Source organism: Gorilla gorilla, chromosome 13, assembly GCF_029281585.2.
Source record: "Gorilla gorilla gorilla isolate KB3781 chromosome 13, NHGRI_mGorGor1-v2.1_pri, whole genome shotgun sequence".
NCBI classification, from domain to species: domain Eukaryota; kingdom Metazoa; phylum Chordata; class Mammalia; order Primates; family Hominidae; genus Gorilla; species Gorilla gorilla.
In genome coordinates, this window is record NC_073237.2 from 96,369,520 (window position 1) to 96,389,175 (window position 19,656).

Consider the following 19,656-nt stretch of genomic DNA (forward strand, 5'->3'; position numbering starts at 1 on the left):
AATACCAAGTTTCTAAAAATTTGTAAAATTTCAAACTTACCAAAAAATTGCAATTGCATTTTTATTTATATAATGACCCATTATAGACTATTTAAACAGACTATTTTATAGTCCTAATAGGACATTTTAAGTTGTTTTTATTCAGAAATGGGCGAATTCTCCATTTCTATGGGGAATTCAATTTAAATTACTTTATTTTGACTTTCAAATAGCATAGTTAACTGATAAAAGCTGTATCGCCCTAGGTTCCAGTCTGGCTCCCTCCATTTACTATGCAACCTTGGGAAATAACTTAGCCTCTCTGTATCTTTCAGCATCTTCATCAGTAAAATGGTAACACAGTCCAACTCTCTGAAAGGTCAGTGCTCTCTCCTACCTCAGAAACTTCACATCTACTGCTACTTCCATCTAAAACATTCTTCTTCCACTACTTCACTTGAAAATTCCTACTCTTCCTTCACTTTTTTTAATCATTTCCTCGAAAACGTCTTCCCTATCCCTGCAGACTAAGTCAGACTCAACATTTTGTAGCATTCAATACCTTCCCGTCAGAATAGATATCACAATTTGCGATTGTGTATTGTACTCTCTTGCCTTTCTGTGTGTGTTTGGTTCATTGCTGTAGCTATAGAACCTTCCACATAGCATTACATAAGGTAGGCATAAATTTTTTTGTTGTTAAATGAATACTACTACTTAACTAGAGGTGTAATGAGTCGTGGTAAAGATAACTAAAATATCCGAAAGAACATGTCTAAAATCAAGTAAGCACTCAATAAGTAGTAAGGTTTTTTCCCAGGCAATTTGACTAGAAACTTTTTACAGGAACTTTTCCAAGAAATAATACTGTGACTTTGGATAAAAGGTCTCAGTGAAGCAGTGAGTCAGAAGCAAGGCAGACAGACTAAAGTACTCAAGGGCAGGACAGAGTAGGCTAACATAATACCAGACAGGTGATTGATACAAACAAGACATACGTGGGCATGATGATATCTTGATTCTGAGGTCACCTTCTGTCCTTGCTAGGAAGCTTCTTACAGATCTTCTGCCTAACAAAAACTAATCCTAAAGCAACAAGTAGGTACACATGGTTGGAAAGAATACTGTAAGGAAATACAGACCACAAGAATTAAAGCTTTTAATTTGCAAAAAAAACCTAATTGTCTAAGTAGAAAATCTATGGACTGTATTTATAAAACTTATTGGAGCTAGTAAGTTTTAGTATATAGGGTCAATATAAAAAATCAATCTTATTTCTATAAACTAGCAACAAAAAACTAAAAATTAAAATTTAACAATCAATGCCATTTATAACAGCACCCCAAAATAAGAAATACTTACTGAGAGATCTCACAAAAGATGACCAAAACATGAGAAAAAAAAATACCAGGCAAGCCCAAAATGAAGGACATTCTGCAAAATTCTTAAAGAATATTACTCAAAACTGTCAAGGTTGTAAAAAATGAAGACTGAGAAACAAACAGATCAAAGGTAACCAGGAAGACATTATGCCTAAAAGTGATACTCTAGAACAATAACAACAAAAAGATATTAAGTGGAAGAGGGATAAAATCCAAATAAAATCCAAATGTGCCATAGTAATATAAGATGTTGATGTTAGGGCAAAATAGGTAAGGAATATAAGGGAATTCTCTGTATTATTTTTGCAACTATAATCTACATATAATCTACAATTATTCCAGAAATAAAGTTTATTCTTAAAGTATCATTTACAATAGCATCAAAAAAATAAGAAATACTTAGGAATAAATCTGATAAAGCTATCCAAGACATGTAGGCTGAAAAACCACAAAGCATTGCTGGAAGAAACTGAAAATGCCTAAATAAATGGAGAGATATACAATCTTCATGGATTCGAAGAATCAGTATCATTAAAATAACAATTTCCCACAAATTGCCCTGAGGATTCAAAGTAACCCCAGTTAAAATCACAGTCGCCTTTTATGTTGTCATTAAAAATTAACAAGCTGATTCTAAAAGTTAAATGGAAATCTAAATCAACCAGAACTGCGAAACAACTCTGAAAAAAAAGTACAAAGTTGAAAGCTTTACCTGACCAGACTTCAAAACTCTTTATAAGCTATAGTAATCTACGAAGTACTGGTATAAGCACAAACAGATCAACAGTATAGAAGAGAGAGAACAGAAATAGACCCACACATACAGTGTCAGTTTATTTCAGCAAAGATGCAATGACAGTGAAGAAAGGATAGTCTTTTCAAAAAATAATGCCAGAACCATATGCAAACAATTGAACTCCAATTCATACATTATGCCACATGTAAAAATTAATTCCAAATGGATCACAGACATAAGTATAAACCTTCATACTACCACATTTATAAAAGAAAACATAGCAGAAAATCTTTGTGATCCTGTGTGAGGCAAAGACTTCTTAAATACAACATCAAAACTATAATCCATTTTAAAAACTGACAGTAAGACTGCACCAACATTAAGAACATCTGCTCTTCAAAAGACACTCTTCAAGTTGGAGGTCTCATACATCCTGATTTCAAAACATACTGCAAGACTACAGTAATCAAAAAGTGTGGAACTGGCATAAAACAGACATACAGACCATGGTACAGAGTCCAGAAATAACCCCTCAAATATATAGTAAAATGATTTTTGTTGAGGATGCCAAGGCCATTCAATGGGGAAAGAACAGTCTCTTCAATAAATGATGCTGGAAAACCTAGAAGTACACATGCAAAATAATAAAGTTGGGCCCTTACCTTGTTCCATACACAAAAATTAACTCAAAATAAATGAAAGACCTGAATATAAGACCTAACACTCTTAAACTCTCTAAACACTCTAAAACTCGTAGAAGAAAACATAGGAGAGTAAAGCTTCATGACATTAGATTGCAATTATTTCTTGGATATAACATCTAAAGCACAGTCAACCAATGTAAAAATACATAAGATAGACCACATTACCATCAAAAATTTCTATGACTCAAAGGACACAATTAACAGAGTGAAAAGGCAACCTATAGAACAGGAGAATTTATTTGCAAATCATATATATGAGGGGTGAATATCTAGAATATACAAAGAACTCCTACAACTCAACATCAACAACAAAAACCCAAATAACCTGATTTTAAAATGGGCAAAGGAGTTGAATAAATATTTCTCCAAGGAAGATACACAAATGACCAATAAGCATGTGAAAAAATACTGAACATCACTAATTATTAGGGAAATGCAAACCAACACCACAATGAGATACCATCTCACACCCATTAGTATGGCTGCTATAAACAAACAGACGAACAAAAACAGAAAATAGAGCCCACAGGGTCACACACACCGTAGTCCCAGCTACTCAGGAGGCTGAGTGGGAGGATCCCTTGAGCCCAGGAGTTGGGTGGGTGGAGGGGGGAGGGATAGCATTAGGAGATATACCTAATGCTAAATGACGAGTTAATGGGTGTAGCACACCAACATGGCACATGTATACATATGTTAACAAACCTGCACGTTGTGCACATGTACCCTAAAACTTAAAGTATAATAATAAAATTAAAAAAAAATAAAAACAACAACAAAGAGAAAATAAGAGTGCAGGTGAGGGTGTGGAGAAACTGCAACCCTTAGGTACTCCTAATGAAAATGTAAAATGATACAGCTGCTATGAAAGATGGTATGATGTTTCTTCAAAAAATTAAAAACTACCATATGATCTAGCAATTCCACTGCTGGATATATATTTTAAAAAACTGGGAACTTTCTTTAAAGGTCTCAAAGAGATATTAGTACACTCATGTTCATAGCACCATTATTCACAATAGCCAAGGGGCAGAATCAACCTGTGTTCTTGATGGATGATAAACAAATCATGGTATATACATACCACGAAATATTATTCAGCCTTAAAAAGTAGGGAAATTCTGACGCATGCTACAACACGAATGAGCCTTGCGGACATTATGCTAAGTGAAATATGCCAGTCACAAAAAGACAGATACTGTATGATTCCACTTATGTGGAGTACCCAGAGTAATCGCATTTGTAGAAAAAGAAGGTAGAAAAGTGGTTGCCAGGGGCTGGGGAGAATGGGCAATGGGAAGCTGTTGTTTAACGGGTGTAGAGCTTCAGTTTTGCAAGATGAAGAACTGGAGACTGGTTGCACAACAATGTGAATACATTTAACAGTATTAAATTGTACAATTTAAAATGGTAAGATAGTAATTTTATGTATATGTTACAATTTTTTTAAAAAAATACAAGGGTAGAATGGGTGAAAATATTTGCAAATTACATATGTGAAAAAAGACTTGTATTCACAATATATAAAGAACTCTCAAAACTCAGAGGGCAGGGCACAGTGGCTCATGCTTGTAATCCCAGCACTTTCAGAAGCCGAGGCGGAACAATCACTTTAGCCCAGGAGTTTGAGACCAGCCTGGGCAACATAAGGAGACCTGTCTCTAAAAATATTTTTTCAAATTAGCTGGGTGTGGTGGCACATGCTACTTGGGGGGCTGTGGCGGAAAAGTCACTGGGGCCTGGAAGGTCGAGACTGCAGTGAGCCAAGATTGTGCCACTGCACTACAGCCTGGGCGAGACAGTGAGACCCTGTCGCAAACAAATAAATAAACAAATTTCAATAAGAAAATAAACAATCCAATAAAAAATGTGTAATATTTGAACAGACACATCATCACAGATACATGAATGTATATAAACATGTAAGAATATTCTCAACATCATTAATTATTAGAAAAATGCAAATTAAACCACAAGGAGACACCACTTCACACATATTGGAATATGTAAAATTAAATAGACTATCCACTCCAAGTTTTGACAAGAATATGGAACAACTGGAACTCTCATGTACTATTAGTGGATACATAAAATAGAACAAATACTTTGGAAAATAGTTTGGCAGTTTCTTAAAAAGTTAAACATGGACCTACCATATGACCTAGCATTTCACATCTAGGTATTTGCTCAGGAAAAATGAAAACATATGTATAAAGATTTATATCTGAATGTTCATAACAGCTTTATTTGTAATCCTTATTTGTATAAAGATTTATATCTGAATGTTCATAACAGCTTTACTTGTAATAGCCAGCAAGTCGAAACAACCCAAATGTCTGTCAGGAAGTGAACAGATAAACAAATTGTGGTATATAGCCACACAACAGAATGCCACTAAATAATAAGAAATAATATATGCAACATGAAACAATCTCAAAATAAACATACTAAGTCCAGAAAAAAAAAAAAACCCAGACAAAAAAAAACCTCATACTGTATGATTCACTTATATAAAATTCTAGAAAATGCAAACTAATCTCCAGTCACAGAAAGTAGATGGTCCTTAAGGATGATGAAGGTGAGGTATAGAAGGGACAGACAGGGACCACAGAGGGGCACAAGGAAAATTTTGGAGGATGACAGCTATGCTCAATATCTTGATTGTGGTGATGGTTTCATGGATACACACATGTATCAAAACCTATAAAATTATAAAATTTAAATTTGTGTAATATATGTCAATTATACCTCAATAAATCTCATTTAAAAACTGCTTTAGGACTGAACAATCTATTTTTCAAAGCACTGATATGTATATCAGTATATAAATTAAAGTTGTTTAAATGGTTAGGAAAAAAAAAAATTCCACCACAGAATAATCTGCCTAAAAGGCATTTCTCTTTAGAACACAGAATTCTTAAGGTTCTTCCAGTCCAAAACCTCTACAATCTAATTGGCACATAAGAGGTTAACAAAACTACAGTTTGTCTTACAATCTCTAAAGAGACTGTGGAAAATGTAAATACATTAATCAATAAGGGTTTCATAACAATCATTTCTTTAAAAGAATTACATAGAAGAGAAAAAATATTCAGAGAGATGCATAATACCTCATAATATGCATAATACCTCAGATAACTTGCTGGTGGATTGAAAAGCATCTGAACTGTGCTATTTGCTCCCATAAAAAGAAAGCTTACTAGCAATGACGTCAGATTTTCTTCAAAAGTTATCTGTTTAAAAGATGGAATAAATGATATTTATGGTTCAAGGATATAAGTATTAAATTTTCTTCCCAATGAATGTAAGCTTTAGAGCATAATTTCCAATTTTATGGTTCAAATTCAGTAAAAGAAGGAAGTCTTATCTGCAGTGTAACATCTAATTAAATACATAAAGAATAGAAAGACTTGAAATGAGAACCCACACCAAAAACATCATGTTCTCCGTCAGCGAAAGGTCGGAGAAAAGATCTGGAAAGCAGTGTGAAAATGTAGCCCATGCCTGTACTGACAACCTTTTATTGCTCCCTTCACCCTATCTAGTTATGAATTTCAGCAGACAGAAATATGGGGTGGGGCTCAGAAGACTGTGAAATAATTTACTATTGGAAAATGCCTTGCTGCCTAGCACAAAGCTATACCAATAACTCCCCAAAATGTTTGAACAGAAAAGAGCAAATGAAGGCATTTGGTCAGAAAATCAGGATTCAAATTCGGGCTTGACCAGACACTGAGCTATGTAACATTGATTAAGCCACTTCATATCCATTTCCTCATCAGTAAAATGAAAAGTTAGGTGTGTGTACACACATACTAATTTTAATCAGTAGGTTAAGTATAAAAAAATAGAAAACTTGAAGAATGGGAGACAGTTCTGTATTCACACCAACTTACAAATAACTCAATGCAATAGCTTTTCGTGAGCAGTCTCTGTCTCCCAGAAACTGTCAGATGCTTGAGACACAGAGATTAATAAGTGGTTTGGTCTCCTCTTAAAAGTGAGCATTGAAAAAAGAAAGAAAAAAAAATTCCTGCCTTGATGAACAGACAATGCAGCTGATAAGACAACTAAGACACAATGAACCAGAACTATCAAATACAATGAGTTTAGCACGATGAGAGAGGAAAGTTCAAGTATAATGGGAACACACAGGAGGAAACACCACTAGCAAGATCACTAGTTCAAGTTAGACAAATCCGTCATGTATACGAAAAACCATGAGGATTTTATAGAGAATGCTCCACCAGGACAAGCAAAATGCAAGAGGTTGGATTTTAAGAGCCTAAGCTAAGTTTCTTAATACTCTTAATAATTATAATCAGTTGCTACAGCTAATTAGACTCAAAAATAATCTAAACCAGAATCTTTTCAAAACAGAATCTTTTCAAAAACAGAAACACACAAAAATCTGAGACTATCTTATTTGAAATGACTATAAATGGTATTTTCACATGATTCTAAAACTAACAGAAATCCATTTTTTCTTCTAATACTACATTTCAATCTTATTTACTGATTTTGGTATTTGCTTTGGTAGAAAACACTGCTAGTTTTGTTCCCTACGCTTGATGTACTGTAATTTTTAAAATAACAACAAAAAAACGTTCACACAAGCAAAATGGAAAGTAGTGTTCTAAGTACATAAAAATTAAATAGTAACAATTTAACCAAGGTCACTAGAACCTTTTCGGTTTGTTCTCCACTTAAAAGCAGAGCATCTAAAAAAAAAAAGAAAAGAAAAAAAGAAAAGAAAAGAAAAGAAAAAATGTGTATGTGTGCCTGTGTTTGGGATGGGACAGTTTCTTCTAGACTTCCTATTGAGGTACTTACAGTGCTGATCACAATCAACTCTGGCAAACACTACTTGATTTTCATTTGGAAATTCTTCCTTAATGACATCGGAAGCTTCCTCAAAAATTGGATGCAACATCTGACTGAAACGACACCTATACACAGAGAAGGATGCCAATTAGAAATGAAAAGCAGAAGTAATAAAATCTTATTTCCGTTATTGCCCACTGACATTTGATACAGGCATAATAAACGACTCTGCGAGATAATCACACACTTAATTTAATCATGGACCCTGACGTCGTTCAATGGAGATGAAGACAATTTTAAGTTCAAAGACTGTATACCAATTCCAAGAATGTATAATAGATTTTGGTTTTATTCATCTTAAGACAATTGCCAGTATTATGGAGCACACAGCTAAGGATCTCTTGCAGAGGTCATAAAACAAGTCTGAAATAAGCCCTCTAAGAAGTACTATTAGGATTTGTAACTACTGAGGCTTGAACATTTATGAAAAATTAGCTTTCTCTATTTTATTTATTTTTAATATTTTTTGAGACAGGGTCTCATTCTGTTGCCCAAGTTGGAGGGCAGGGGCACAATCTGAGCTCACTGCACCCTCCACCTCCAGGGCTCAAGCAATCCTCCCACCTCAAAATAATAAAATTTTAGACTATTGTGTAAAATATTTTAACTGTATTGCAAATATTAGACCTCTCTACCTGGCTAGTTCTATCAAATCTCACAGGCAAGTTAACATACTAAATAAATAAGTTATATTAAAAGAATATATGGTATATAATTAACTATTTCCCCTCAAAATTTACCCCTTGATAAAATGGGCTTTTATATCTGTAAACATACTAAATACAGTAAGTCCAGAAGCAAATATCTTAAATTCCTAACCAAGACTTCCTGTCTATATTTTCTTCTTTCTTTTACTTTAAACACAAGGCACAAACCCCACAATATTCTACAAACTTGTTACTTCTAACTGTCCCTTAATCAAGCCAAACATTTCACAAATACAGTCATGTGGTGTTTAACGACAGGGATACACTCAGAAATACACCATTAGGCGATTTCTTCATTATGTGAACATCATAAAGTATACTTACACAAACCTAGACGGTATAGCCTAGCATGCACCTACACTATAGGGTATACAGCCTCCTACTGCTCCTAGGCTACAAACCTGTACCACATGTTAATATACTAAATACTGTAGGCAACTGTAACACAATAGCAGGTATCTAAACACAGAAAAGTTACAGTAAAAATATGGTATTATATATGGGACTTCTGTCATTGACCTAAACATCATGTCATGGATGACTATGTTCTAGGTAATTAAAGGGACCCAATAAGAAGGGGAAGAATCAGAATTAGCAACCAGCTGGGTTAGAATGGCCATTCTCTTACGGAAGAAGTATTAAGAATATGTAAACAAACTACAATTGCTACTGTTGCTTCCAGAGCCCTTTTCCACCAAATTTACTTAAATGATGTCAGTGAACAGTTTAATCCACATGTAATTAGTTCATACATATTAGCTTTAATACAATAAAAATATTGGAAAGCCTGTGAAAGGATGCAAACATTATACTTCCTCCCTATTTCTTCTTGTACATATATATCTCTTCTAGCCCACTCACCTGACTTCCTAAGGAGATGTCCTAGAATATATCAAGGAGACACATCTGTATCTTCAATCTCTTGCTTTCAAGTGGCTCTTTCCTCTTTTAGCATTCTTAAATCTCTCCCATCAGGGATAAGAGGATGGGGTCTGTGGACATCATGGACCGTGTCTTATTTGACTATGTATTCTAATAAACATTCAATATATGTATTAAATCAATAAATTCATAGAATGGAGGAACTGGAGCGGCTAGGACCGCAAGTTTGTGGGTTCTTACAGTTCGCTGAAAATAAGGTAGCTGGAGGGCAAGGGACGCAAGGAGTAGGGGCTGATTAATGGTTTCTTGAAAAATTTAGATCTGACCTAGTGAAGAAAGAGCGGGCAAGCCTCTTTATGGCTTAAGGGCGACGTAAAAAAACACATCAAGGGCTTCTTTTCTCTAGATTGTCCAGTTTGCCACTCATTAAGTATTTAAGCATGGTTCATGTTTAAAATAGGACCTGTCTTAATACAGGTTGAATGCCCCTAATTTAAAAATTCAAAATGCTTCAAAATCTAAAACTGTTTGAGCACTGACAAGATGCTCAAAGGAAATGCACATTGAAGCATTTTGGATTTCGTATTTTTGGGGTTAGGGATGTTGAACCAGTAAGTATAAGGCAAACATTACCAAATCTGAAAAAATCCAAAAACTGAAACACTTCTGGTCTCAAGTATTTCAGATAAGGGATACTCAACCTGTACCAAAAGATGAAAAGGGAAAATGAAATAAAAGTTCAATTCCATAATTACTGTACCTTCATACATGTGTATCCATACACATGGAAATGTTACATTTATAAAAGGAATATCACAAAAGCAATGGATCTATTAAAAGGGCCTAAGGGTCATCTAAACCTAATCTTCAATCTAGTGCTTAAATCAATCCTTAACAAATCTACCAAATAGATAAGTATTTGCAGAGACATTTTGAGGGCACTTACTAATATGATCTAGTTAGAGAAAAAAATAAGCTTTGCAGTTAGGCATACCTGAATTTAAATCCCAGTTCCACCACTTACTAGCCATATGACCTTTCTGAGCCTCAATTCCTCAGCCTAAAAGGAAATTATAATACCTACCTACAGAGTAGTTCTGAGCATTAAAAAAACCTATGTAAAGAGTCTGGATGGGGATGGTTAATCAGTACAAAAATATAGTTAGAATGAATAAGATCTAGTAGGATGACTAAACAGAAATGTATTGTACATTTTTAAATAACTAAAAGAGTAAAACTGGAATGTTTGTAACAAAAATGATGAATCCTTGAATTGATGAATACTCCATTTACCCTGATGTGTGTTTTTTTTCTTTGTTTTTGTTTTTGTTTGAGACGGAGTCTCGCTCTGTCACTCAGGCTGGAGTGCAACAGTGTGACCTCAGCTCACTGCAACCTCCGCCTGCTGGCTTCAAGCAATTCTCCTGCCTCAGCCTCCCAAGTAGCTGGGATTACAGGTGCCCGCCACGTCCGGCTAATTTTTTGTATTTTTAGTAAAGACGGGGTTTCACCATGTTCGTCAGGCTAGTCTGGAACTCCTGACCTCAGGTGACCTGCCTGCCTCGGCCTTCCAAAGTGCTGGGATTACAGGCATGAGCCACTGTGCCCAGCCATGTGATTATCCTACTTTGTACACCTCTATCAAAATATCTCATGTGCCCCATAAATATATATACCTACTATGTACCCATAAATATTAGGTAATTTTTAAAAAATAGTCTGGCACAAAACAGCATTATTAACCACCTACCACAGTATTACTCAAGGAGCTGCAGTATTTTTAAGCACCTCTATTACAGAATTATTAAACTGTGCCACATCCATAACTTCCAGAATGAACTCAGAGTCTAGACTTTGAGGCCACATAGTATTAAGTCTATGTCTTACAGCCAATTACCCACGCTTTTTCAGCCATATAAAAGAGTATTAATTCATCAACAACTTAAGGTATTCTTTAGGTAATGTTTTCCCAAATAACTCAGTCCATGTTTCCAATTCAGTTTTTTCAAAAGATCAGCAGCACATTCTATTACTCTTTCTTGCAACACACAAAATCTCTCAGTCAGGAGAAAGTCGTTCTAGTTTTTCTTCAGACATCATCTAGTTGGGTAACCTTGGGAAAGTACTTCAATCCCCTGGATCTCAGTTTTCTTATTTTAAAATGGATTGGACTACATAATCTTCTACCAAATTTTTTGGCTATTAATACATCTTGACAACCCTAATTTACTTTGAAAAATGCTACCTTTGAGACATATTTTATAAACAGCATTTTCTCTGTGTATCTTCAACTTTTTACTAAAGTTCTTTAAATAATCATACCATATATACATTCATTCAGTAGACATTATGTACTTATCAGCCACATTTTAACCAAAGTGCTTGGGGATTAAAGTTGAAAATAAAATTATGGTATGTATTCTCACAGAGCAAACAATGTAGTAGAGAGTCACCAACTAGGATTATAGCCTACAAGTGTTATGATTGGGTAAGTACGGGTGTTACAGGAAATAACAGAAGGGCTCCTAATCAGAGTCAAGAGTAGGGGTAGGTGTATTGATCCATACCTGAAGAAAATGGCATCTAATCTAAGACTTGAAAGATTAGAACTTAACTAAGTAAAGAAGTGGGTGACAGAAGAATGATCCATCCAGGCAGGGGAAATATCATGCCTCACAGTCCAGTGATGAAATACAGAATTTTATAGGAATTGAAAGAAGCTTAGTATAACTGGAGCAGAATGTGGAAGTGGAGAGAGGCCAGACATAACAGCTACAGAGGGAATAAGAGACCAGTTCATAAGGGGCCTTCTGGGTCAAAGTAAAGGATTTAAACTTTAACCCAAAGGTAATGGAAACATTTTAAGGGCTTTAAGAAGGGGTATAAACTAATCTTATTTACACTGTAAGAAAGAGAACTCTGGCTTACATTGTAGAGAACAGAATGGAGATACGTAAGACTAGAGGCACAGAAAAGAAATGAAGAGACTGTAGCATGAATTTTAAGTAAATGACAGGACTGTGGCCTGGAGTATGGTAGTGACAGCTAGTAGGTAGTAAGCCTTAAAGGGTCAGATAAGATACAGAGTGTCTAGGGATAAAGACTATGCCGGTGTTTCAGAATCTTTCCAGCTAAATCTCCCTTGTGTTTCAGAATCTTTCCAGCTAAATCTCCCTTCTTCCTATCTCCATGCCATATTCTGTAACATCTACTATATACCATATTGTTCTAGATGCTGGGAATACTGAGTATGCCATTATCTCTGCCCTCAAAGTTTGTTTGCTAGGGCACAAACAAGAAAAGACAAAACATTTAGTAAGAAAAAGAAAGTGGTACATAGGGTACTGTATAAACACAAAAGACAGAGGCAGCAGATTGTATAAATTTAAAAATGTCAACATTATTTTTCCTTCTAAACTTGACATACCCAAATCATGACTTATAAACACTACCTTCTTCCACAGTCAGGACAAACATGGAATTGCAATATGTGTTCCCTTTGAGTCAGGGGTGGAGAGAGTCATATTTGAGTTATATGTTACTTGTTTCAAGATATAAGATAACAGAATCAGCTCTATTTCTTTCTTAAAACAGAAATCCTTACCAAATTAAACTACTTCCCTTGTGGATGAAACTTAATTGACTTTATGTATGGAATACTGTCTTGAAATAGAAAAAGCCTTCCCTTCCCCTTTCTAGCAAAGAAAAATTAACCTTTAGCAAGTAAAAACAAACCCAAACCCAAACAATAAGATTACTTACCAGTCAGCATAAAAATTTACTAAAGCAACATCAGCATTGTCTGAAATTGAAAGACAAAACCAAATAAGATATTTGTAATAATTTTGACATAATTAAAGATACAGTTTCATTATGATCTTTGTCCAATATAAGGGTCCACTTAAAAAAACACAGTAACTATTATCTCTCACTCAGAAACCTAGAGTCATGGACAGCTTATATAATTTATGGGAAACTTTGTCTCTTTTCTCTGTATGCTTTATCTTTATAAGTTCACTGTATCTTTTATTTTACGGAGACTGGGTCTCACTCTATTGCCCAGGCTAGAGTGCAGTGGCATGATCAAAACCCAGTGCAGCCTCAAACTCCTGGGTTGATGTGATCCTCCCACTTCACCCTCCCAAGTAGCTAGGACTACAGGCAAACACCACCACACCTGGCTAATTTTTGTATTTTTTTGTAGAGACAGGATCTGGTTATATTGCCCAGGCTGGTCTCGAACTCCTGGCCTCAAGCAACCTCCCACCTTAACCTTCCAAAGTGCTGGGATTACAGGCATGAGCCATCACACCGGGCTTCCTTCGTTGCATCTTAAATGAATTTAAAGCAAATGTGAAATAAAGTCCAGATAAGGCAAGTAAGCTACTATCATAAAAAGTAAAGTGGAATGATCTGTATTTTATTTTTTGATCTTGCATATTCATGAATAACTGAGAATTAGTTCTGCAAATAAAATCCCACATCACAGAAAAGACCTGTATAACTAAGTTATTTTTAAACCTCACATATACCACCTAGTTGCAACAAGTAATCTACAACTAATAGTGTTGCACAAGACGCCAATTTTTTAATTCCTATCCATTTAAGTTATTCCCCCCTACAAAAATAACAGCATCATTTGCATATCAAGATGTAAAGATGTGAGAAAGATGTAGTGCTTTTTGCCTATCCCTAATTTAGAGAAACGTAAAGTCCTTAAGCACTCATGAAAATAAAACACAAAGATATTCTAGAATTTGAAAGATGACAGAAGTGAAAATGACATGTGAGTTTCAATTCCTTTCTTCCCTTTTTACCTTCAAGTTACTTTTTATATACTTGCTTATTCGCTCTAAAGCAGTGGTTCACAAACTGTGGTTCCTGGACCAGAAACACCAACATCACCTGGGAACTCACAGAAATGCAAATCCTTAAGAAATGCAAATCTTTAGGTAGGGGTCTAGCAGTTTCCTAGCAGTATAGATATTAATAAGTGTTCCAGGTGGTTCTGATACATGCTAAAGTTTATGGAACCACTCCTCTAAAGAGACTCCATAAGACACGAATAGACTTTTAGCATTTAAAGGTCCAGGAACATAATATATTACACTCAATGAATGTTGTAACTCCTTTTGCCTCTATTATATGTGTAAGATGGAGGATTAAAAAAAGAAATCATTTATGCACACTGTACATTTTCTTAAAGCTCCTAAGTTACGATTATCTATCAACCACATCTTCACCTTTCCTTTACTATTTTTAAAAAACAAGAAATGGTTTCTGTCAAGTTAATTATATCCACAACCACATTGTCAGCAAACAAACCATTCAGTAAAAAACTTATTAGGCCAAGTGTGGTGGTTCACGCCTGTAAACCCAGCACTTTGGGAGACCAAGATGAGAGGACTGCTTGAGGTCAGGAATTCAAGACCAGCCTGGGCAACATAGCAAGACCATGTCTCTACAAGAAAAATTTAAAATTAGCTACGTGCAGTGGAGCACACCTTAGTCCTAGCTAACTTGGAAGGTTGAGGAAAGAGGATTGCTTGAACCCAGGTGGTCAAGGCTGAAGTGAGCTATAATATTATCATGCCACTGCACTCCAGTCTGGGTGACAAAGCAAGACCCTTTCTCTAAAATAAAAAATAAAAAAAGTACTGAGCTTAACTGGACCAATAACAATAAAAGAGATCAGAATAGGTGATCTAATTAAAGGGAAAAAAGAAAAAAAAGTCTAGGCTGTGTCCTAAGGTCATTAACATTTAGTTCTGCACAGTGAGAACTATTGGTCTCTAAGTAGGCTTATCAAAACATTTCGTGAATTGTTAAGAATGGTATCTATATCAAGTTAAATAAATAAAAAAGACTAAAAGTAACCAAAAGTGCTTTGATAATTCAGAAAGTCATGGAATTAATCAGAATGCCAGCTCTTCATCTGTGCTAGCTAACTGAGATTTTATTGGGTTTTTTTTTTGTATATATAAACTAACTCTCTATAGAGAAGAAAGAGTACACTTTAAAAATATTGAGGTACTTACTTAAAATTTCATCTATATTCTCTGTATCAAGACTTGTTATTTCAGTTGTTACAGGAGTAAAAACCCAAGTTACCTGAAAATTTAAAAAATGAGAAATTAATAAATGTGTCCACAAAAGACAAATACGTAAAAGTGAAAAGTCTAAAAATAAATGTGTGATTCCACTTGTTCCTTAGAAAATTATACATCAATTGAATTGAATCTTTATTATCTAGTCTAATCTTTTACTAGATAAATGAAATAGGAGAAATATTAGCTTCTCAAACCTAGAAATTGGTCAAATAAAACTTTCTATACTTGCAAATATACAAAATAGCTTCTAAGGAATTAGGAAAACTGGGAATATACATATCTTTTCAAATTAACACTTTCAAGAACTTTATAGCACCACAAGAAAAAATTTGTGAGATTATCAGTGTTTAAAGTATAAATATAAAAACCAAAGCTAAGTCTGCGGATTCTATCCTGCCATGTTTCTAAGACAGAAGAAAATAATGAAGAATGCAAGAAAGACTTTTGCAAGTTGTAAACCAAAAGCCCTTCCGGTATAATTTTCACTTATTGGTGACAACAATGTGTTACATGAGAGGCTATTAAAAAGAAAATAAGAATGTTTTTGCACTTTAATGAACCTGAAATCCAAAGTTCAAGTTTATCAAAGAAAATCTTAGCCTCCCATCTACAAAACAAAGAAAATATAAAATTTTAAACTAAACTAGCAAATGTTTACTTATTTTAAAAAGTAAAATTTAGTGTATTTTATTTTTAGTTTCCAACTTTAATGACTTGGTGTTTGCTGCCTGAAGAGTTTTTTGTTTGAAATAGAGTTTGTGTATGGAAATTCACTTACTAAATCATTGCTTTTTACTGAATGACAACTAATGTCAGGCTCTGATCAAAGTGCTGAAGACTATTCCTTTGCCCACCCATTTCCTGAATACTTCAGCACTTATGACAGACTCAAAACTTTTATAATTCACCAACAATTCAATCTAAATGCTATAAAGAGATACAATGATGCTAGTATATACATAAGCCCAACTAATTTTTAAAAATATTTCTGGGCTGGGCATGGTGGCTCATGCCTGTAATCCCAGCACTTTGAGAGGCCAAGGCGGGCAGATCACAACGAGGTCAAAAGATCGAGACCATCCTGGCCAACGTGGTGAAACCCTGTTTCTACTAAAAATACAAAAATTAGCCGGGCATGGTGGCGGGTGCCCGTAGTCCCAGCTGCTCAGGAGGCTGAGGCAGGAGAATCACTTGAACCCAGGAGGTGGAGGTTGCAGTGAGCTGAGATTGCACCACTGCACTCCAGCCTGGGCAACAGAGCAAGACTCCATCTGAAAATATATAATATATATATATTTATAAAATATATATAAATATATATTTATAGAAACGTATATGTTTCTAGAAACGTATATATTTCTAGAAACGTATATGTTTCTAGAAACGTATATGTTTCTAGAAACGTATATGTTTCTAGAAACGTATATATTTCTAGAAACGTATATATTTCTAGAAATATATATTTCTAGAAACGTATATATTTACAGAAATATATATTTCTAGAAACGTATATATTTACAGAAATATATATTTCTAGAAACGTATATATTTACAGAAATATATATTTCTAGAAACGTATATATTTACAGAAATACATATTTATAGAAATGTATATATTTACAGAAATATATATATTTATAGAAATATATATATTTACAGAAATATATATATATTTATAGAAATATATATATATTTACAGAAATATATATATTTATAGAAATATATTTATAGAAATATATATATATTTATAGAAATATATATATTTATAGAAATATATATATTTATAGAAATATATATATTTATAGAAATATATATAAATATATATATATTTATTCTGTTCTTAGGAAAGGCCTAAGGATAACACTAAGTCTTATTTTTAAATTACCATAACGGTGTAGCCAATAACTATCATGTCTGTTAGCAACCAATAAATTATACTCTCCTAAAAGTAGGCTAAATAATTGCAAATCTCCAAATATTTGACTTATAAAACTAATTTCATTATTTTCAGTGCCTCAAACATTAACTAGAAAGATCAGACTTCCCTCACTAGTCATTAGTTACTATTGATGGGGTTTAGGACACATTACTCCAAAATACAGCACATTGGCATTTGAGGAAATAGCAGAAGCAAAAAGGTCTCCCTGACCTTCTCCTGCCCTTCTTCCCTAAAACAGGTCATAAAATAATTCTCTGACATTACTCTAAACTAGGTCTTAAGACCCCGCTAAGAGACGTATCCTCTAGACCCTGAGAAAAGGAATATCCCAATCTCTGTGGACACAGAGATACCAAGAAGAATCTAAACTAACAGTTTCCCCAGTTTATTACTATTAGATCATACCCCCTTTGTCCAGTCGTATGTCTGTACATCAACCTATGAATAAAAATAAAGTTTTTCCCACTTCTTTGGGTTGTAATTTCTGAAGGCTCCCATGTCATGTAAAACTTATATTAAATAAATTTGTATGCTTTTCTCTTGTTAATCTACCTTTTATTATAGGAGTCTCAGATATGAACCTAGAGATGGGTAAGAAATCTTTTCTACTCTACATTATCAATGTCTTAATAACAGATCCTGGCTTCATAAGTATCTGACCAGTTCTAGATAACTGTGGAACCCAATAATATTGGTAATAGCAAGATTTTACACTTGTGTGCTAAAGAAAAACTTAAGAAGGCAGAAAAATATTATCATAGAACAATGAAGCTGGCATTATTGAAGTCAAGTCATTAAATAATTCAATAATATTTACAGTGTCTACTAGGTACTGAGGGCACAAATGCATACGGCATGGTGTGTGCTACCTCAAATCTGGGTAAGTGGGATAGCCATCACTCAAACATCTATCATTTCTTTGTGTTGGGAACACTCCAAATCCACTCTTTTGGTTATTCTGAAATATTTTTGAAGAGTTAATTATCATCTATCAAAATATGTAGAGAGAATATATGTTTAAAATCTAAAGTTAATAGCTTTTTACTAGCTGGGCACAGTGACTCATGCCTACAATCCCAGCACTTTGGGAGGCCAAGGCAGGAGGACCCCTTGAGGCCAGAAGTTCAAGACAAGCCTAGGCAACATAGCAAGACCCTGTCTCTACAAAAAACTTAAAAAATTAGCCAGGCATGGTGGCACATGCCTGTAGTCCTAGCTACTGGGGAGGCTGAGGCCACTGGATCACTTGAACCCAGAAGTTCGAGTTTGCAGTGAGCTATGATTGTGCCACTGCACTCCAGCCTGGATGACAGAACAGGACCCTGTCTCACAACAAAAAAAAAAAAAAAAGAGAGAGAGAGAGAGGGAAATTGATTTTACCTTGAAATACTTACATGGCAAAAATATTTACATGCTAAGTAATGGCAAAAATGAGGCAATGATCAATTTGGCTGTATTAAATAGATAACTATTACTTTAAAAATACTGTGCTAATAAATATGCAAGTGATAAGATTGGTATTTTGCTAACAGTTGTGTTTGTTAAGAGGGCCCAAAGCAAGAAAACTCTCTGACCCAGTAATCTCTGCTCCCTGTAGGGTGTAAAGGAGGCAGTTTCCTGTTAGCTTATCATTAACATTTCTATTAATATGCAGTATGAAGGGAAAGACAGGTTGTTTATTTGAACTGTTAGTAAGCTCCACTAGTCGGACAAATTGTTTTTTTTTCCTGTCAGCCCTGGGCAGCAACAAGATTCTCCCGGGAAAACATCTTCATGTGTCAAATGCTATAGTGCTTAAGTAAAATAAAGTATGACTCCAGACCATAAAGCTTTTGATAGGGATCATTAATTTTTGTTTTCAATTTAGACTTGAATAAAACTTTTAAATTTACGTTAAAAACAAAATAAAAACTTATACGGAAATTTTCATAGATCTTAATAGTCATGAAGAATATAGTCTCTAATGGTGAAATATTTAGACAACATATACAAATATACAGATACAAACTTAGGAAGTATTTTACAACTTGGTCATTCTCTCCAGTTTATTAGCTCATTTTCTTGCCAAGAAAGCAGAGCAGAGTGGCATCTTTAATCATCTCATAATTCATTAGATAACTCCTCCATGCATTTACTGTACCAACTATTACAACATTTCAGCCTAGTGATGGGATCTCATATAAAAAGGCATACCAGTAAAATGGCAAATACCATACCCAAATTCATTTAAAAGACTAATAAAAGTGAAAGGCTAGCTTTCAATAGCAGGAGCTTCTTCAGCAAGGAAAGAATGTTTTCTTCCATTAGATGGTTATTAAAAATTTATATCTCTC

General features: G+C 34.4%; 1 protein-coding gene across 1 annotated transcript in view; it reads right to left on the bottom strand.

The window, feature by feature from the left end:
- ERP44 (endoplasmic reticulum protein 44) overlaps window positions 1-19,656 on the bottom strand; it is a 120,269-nt gene that overhangs the window by 67,930 nt on the left and 32,683 nt on the right. The window contains exons 2-4 of the mRNA XM_031014463.2: window positions 15,313-15,385; window positions 13,037-13,076; window positions 7,635-7,750 (exon numbers count right to left, since the gene is read on the bottom strand). Of these exons, the coding sequence (XP_030870323.1) occupies window positions 7,635-7,750; window positions 13,037-13,076; window positions 15,313-15,385 (229 nt within the window). The remainder of the gene's footprint in view (window positions 1-7,634; window positions 7,751-13,036; window positions 13,077-15,312; window positions 15,386-19,656) is intronic.